The sequence below is a fragment of the Sphaeroforma arctica genome (assembly GCF_001186125.1).
Source record: "Sphaeroforma arctica JP610 unplaced genomic scaffold supercont1.2794, whole genome shotgun sequence".
NCBI classification, from domain to species: Eukaryota; class Ichthyosporea; order Ichthyophonida; genus Sphaeroforma; species Sphaeroforma arctica.
Window position 1 is genome coordinate 1 of NW_014037764.1, and position 4,900 is coordinate 4,900.

At 40.4% G+C, this 4,900-nt stretch overlaps 1 protein-coding gene across 1 annotated transcript; it reads left to right on the forward strand.

Annotated features, from left to right (window-relative positions):
• Nucleotides 1-416: 416 nt before the first annotated feature.
• On the forward strand, nucleotides 417-2,946 carry SARC_12998 (hypothetical protein; the record flags this gene model as incomplete). The annotated part of the gene is made up of 6 exons (XM_014292883.1): nucleotides 417-470; nucleotides 719-846; nucleotides 1,629-1,727; nucleotides 1,930-2,160; nucleotides 2,535-2,739; nucleotides 2,854-2,946. The coding sequence occupies 6 exons, from the start codon at nucleotides 417-419 to the stop codon at nucleotides 2,944-2,946; spliced, it is 810 nt and encodes a 269-aa protein (XP_014148358.1).
• Nucleotides 2,947-4,900: the final 1,954 nt, after the last annotated feature.

A 4,900-nucleotide genomic window follows, 5' to 3' on the forward strand; every position in this document is an offset into this window, starting at 1 on the left:
ATATATATAGTACTGGAAATATAGTACTGGAAAGTGACTAAATGTACATAAAACAGTATCTAAATGTTCTTTTTACATAGCCTTCTAAATCATACAAGCCAAACCCCATAGGCCATATACCGGAATAATTGGATTTGTTGGTTCCGGTATTTCATATAACAATTTTGGCGGGCTTTTCGTATAGCGTATAATTCTTCATAAAATCATACTACAGAACATTTTTTTATTCCTGTTTACTTGTTTTAAAGCTGTATGTATGCTGACTTTGAGGTGGTTAAATAGTGATCATGGTAGCTTGTGTTGTTGCTATATACAACTATGTAGATGGAGACCTATGGGGAGAACAACGCATCAGCTTTTTCCTAGTGCCAAAGCCCAAGGAATGCCCGAAAATTATCACAAGAAAAAGGGGATCGATGGCGAAATGGAAGGTTGATCTCAACGATCAACAACGCATGAAGTACATTGAGGTATGTTCCAGAAAGTTTGTCGCCGCTAATGGCTTAACTGCTAGCAAAGTTGAGGAGCTTTACTGGAATGGGGACATTCGCATTTGTAGCGTTCATTTCCACGTATCTGTATTGGCGACTCTTAGCGACGGATCAATCAAACCTGTCATCGGAGCATGTCGAACGTTTTATCTAAACATCTTAGCCCCAATAGTTCACCTTTATATGAACAGCAGTCAAAGACGCGTTTTCTGATAAACCATGAGTAGCTCTATCAGTTGGTCCCTGATCTGCCCGCACCAGAATCCGGCAGGAAGCTGATGATCGTTAAAAATAAGACTACAAGAGTTTTGAAACGTGCAGCGATAGTCGATGATCTGCACAAGACGAGTAAAAGGTTAGATTACCAAAACAACCTAATTAGTGACTTCGCACTGCTAGCGAGTCATGTGCCAAGGCTGCACAAACAGTGAACTGTCGAGTTCAGTCCAAACTGTATTACTTTGTCTCGCGCTCTCGATGTTGAAAAAGGGATATATCTGTAACACAACAAGTACGCTTAACCCCTGACGCGATACCAGGAGGGGTTAATATTTATATGTACACTCCAGCCCACGCATCCTCAAAGCCAACCACATCACCACAGGATACAAACCAGTTTGTGGAAACAATAACTTACGTTGAAACCAAACTTGAGCCATTTACTACCTATCAAGATTTAGCAAAAAGAATTCAGCATGTCGAGAATACTACCAGTGGACAAGTAGAATATAGCACGCCGACTCAAACGGCTCTGGCGGTGGTGTGTATTATACTTAGACAAAGGGCAAATTATCTATCTGGATCGCAAAGTAAATTTCGAGCTTTGTTCCACCTTTATATGGCTGAACAGATAGAAGCATTAGAATCGAGTAGATTTTCTAGACGCTATCCTGCTAGTTCTTTTTATTAGCAAGCTCTCAATTGATACACAGTAAGGCTCCCAGGTTGTATTCGAGACTTAGAGAGAATACCGGATAAGCGCACCTTGCTTTCCACGGAGCACAGTAATACTTTGCTAGCAGACTGTATACTGACAGGCCTTGGCTCTGCTCCCTGCGCCATGGAACATCTTCAGTCACACTCTTAAGCGGTGCGAACTCATAGCACTTGATCTGATTGATGACATGCGCTTACCAGGAATTCCTCGTTGAAGATGAATAATTGCAATCATCTATCCCCAGCACGACGCTCCGGTATTGGCCGTTATGTCAAAAATAATTGTGCACCGCCATGCAGGTAAGTCTGAATTGCTGGGAGAAGTCGATATCAAGAAGTGTGATTCGCAACACGTTCGCAAGTCTGTCATTGCACTTCATCTGGACTTAGTATAAAACTTTGCCACAGTTTTACAAACAAGACTTGTTACTACGGACCGGCGCATAATGATTTTTCGACACTGGCAAATCATATTCAAACCTTTCTACTCACATCAAATCAGAGGCAAAAAGTTGTCAGTGAACCTTATGAGGCATGTGGCTAAGATGACTGGAGTTCAACTGAGCAATTATCTTAACGAGACACTAAAAAAGTATAGTGACACAGTATTGGTACCTGTGCCAGTTATCTTCAACGGTTGCGCTGTCAATAGGAAAGCCCTTCGTTCGCTCGTATGCCCTGATGATAGCACAGAACCACCTGAACACTGGCACTACCTCAGCAACGGTTGCCTGTTTTAGATACTAGAATGGACAACGCATATTCGCCCTCTTTTGTCTAATACATATAGTTAAATGCATCCGGAACGACTTTTTCAGAAAGGATCACGTATTATTATCCGGATTTGAAACTATCAGATGGACATATATACTGCCGAAGGGCAAATCTAGTTTACAACCAGTGAGAGCTTCTATGCAAAATATAAAGACTCACTAGTATCCTATGTGGCCAAGCACACTTGAACGGCAGCAAGTGGCGCTCGCATTTTTGCTATTTTCGGACCAACTGAGTCTAGCGCTGATAAAAGAATTTGGGACTGCGGAGCAGAGAATGTACTTGTTTCTAGAGCTTAACAATAAGTACTTAATCCAACCCTTCTTTCGTCAGTACTTCGAAGGGGGACAGAAAGCGGGATCCTCGTTTGCTTCCGTTCACCTACCCCGAGGATATCCGACTTAAATGTACGAAAGACATTCTTAAGTGGCTCCAGGATGAACGGTACTGTGGATTGATCAGCACCATTCCGGAGCCTCAGCAGGCCGAATATATCCATATAGACGATGATGACGACGACGATTCAAATGCAGCGGAGGTAAGGATTTTTTTCTTGCCACTACAAATTGATACATTATACACGATAGGGCATTCATTTAAAATATATTTATATAATTGTTCATCTCTATCTTCGTTTATAAATCCAATAAAGATCAACGACTTCAATTCGATGATGGGGCGTCTACGCAATACAGAGGTGATGTATGATGATGAAACCGCTTTCTCGACAAGATACAGAAGCTAACTTGGGCAGCAATGCAAATGGTCTCGGAAACTCAACGAATGAGGCGGGAAACACAAGTAATATTAACGGGGAGAAGACGACACCTCTACCTGAGCCGAACACCACAACATCTGCACATCCCAAACGTAAGAAAGGTAGAAAAGTGTTACAAGGAGGACATACTCCGGAAGCTTATTTTACACATGCAGCTCACTGCATGCATTCGGTACTTACTGGTGGTGAAAGGCTTTGCTAATGTTCTAGCCGGCCGTCTAAACAATGACCCGATCGAGTTGTCGTTCTGCATTGCGCGCTCTAAGTCAGGTGGAAATAGGCACCTCGATATACCTGCGTATATGTTTTCACAAAGAACATTAATGATCATGGCCCACTACTCTGTGTGTGAGAATGGTGACAAAAGCCATAATCGAGAACTATTCAAATCCATGTTCTTTGGTCTCCTGGACAGAACAATTGTACACGAAGACGCTATTGTTAGATGCTTCTTATACAAGTGGAAACCTCTGATACATTACGGTAACAAACTTGTGTCTAAAACGTTGATAAACAGCGTACTGTCCTATATTGGCGGCTATGCCGCCTTTAAATGGAAAGAAAAAAGCAATGTGCAATGTGCTTCGTGTGTTAATCTAGTGACGACGAAGGGCTTGACGAAGATACTAAATGTTTTATCGAATACCGTGCCAAACTAATAGAAAAACTGAACAGAAAGGAATTAATCTGGCCTACCGTACAGGTGGTTGAGATGACAGGTCTCATCATAGATGTAGTGGATCAGATTGTAAGCACGAAACAACTAATGGACATGTTCAACGAGTGAATTTTTGTCGCGCTGGCCTAAGGGCTTTTAAAGAAATCATGCACACTCGAATAACAACCCTGTAAGGGCATCGCATAACAAGGCGTACACTGTCCAGTTTGCAGTCAGGATCGAGCACTAACAATATCACGTCCTGCACTAAATACTTTTTATAACTTGTGAAACATGACTCCCCGTAGCAGGTGAGCTGAGCTCGGTATTTTTTTGTCTGTATTTAATTTGATTCATTTGTCGTAATAAAGAAACCTGTCGCAAGCGACAGAAGAACCTGAAAGCGTTAAACGCACAATGAAGCAGTAATGTTCAGAATGGGAAAGTTTTGCAATTCCTGATCTGTACTCGTTTCTATGCTTTAAAATGTGAATGAGAAACGTTTAACCTAACATGGGTTTTAGCGTGACCAGATCTGTGACACATTAAAGTTGAGAAGTGACTTCTAGCTATACGCTTTCAGTGATAAGAATTTTTTAAATATAACGGTGTTGGTTCCATAGAGCCATTACGTATTAATGACGTTAGCAATATAATGACCATTTCCCTCGCTATGTAAAATATTTACATACTATAAATATTTAGCAGCAGAAACTAAAATGAGCTTAGAGGCTAGAGGTGTGTGTGCGAGTGTATGAGTGTTTAAGTGTGTGAGTGTGTACTCGTGTGAGTGTGTAGACGTGTGTTACCGTGCGTATATGTCTGTATGTGTGTATACAATAGTGTTATACTTAATGTATTTGTGTATGTGAGTCTGCTGTCATACATGCATTGTTTTATTGGTATGCATTTTTATTATTATATAAATAACTAAATACAATTCTATCTATTGTATACATTTATGTGTATTTTTATTTACATGTATATCTATTCATTGACATAAGAGTGTGTATATACATATAAATAAATTTCTACCGATGTTCCATTCATACAAGCATGCATGTATGCATTGCTCGATAGTGTGCGTTTTATGCATTTTATTTGTATCTATAGTATACATCTATCTATCTGTGTAAACGTGAGTATGTGCGTGTATGTGTGTATAAAGTTATGTGTGAATATTTTTATAGTTATATGTGTATATTCTGTGTGTGTTTTGTGAGTGAGTGTGTGTGTGTATTTGCGCGCGTGTGCAAGTGGAGT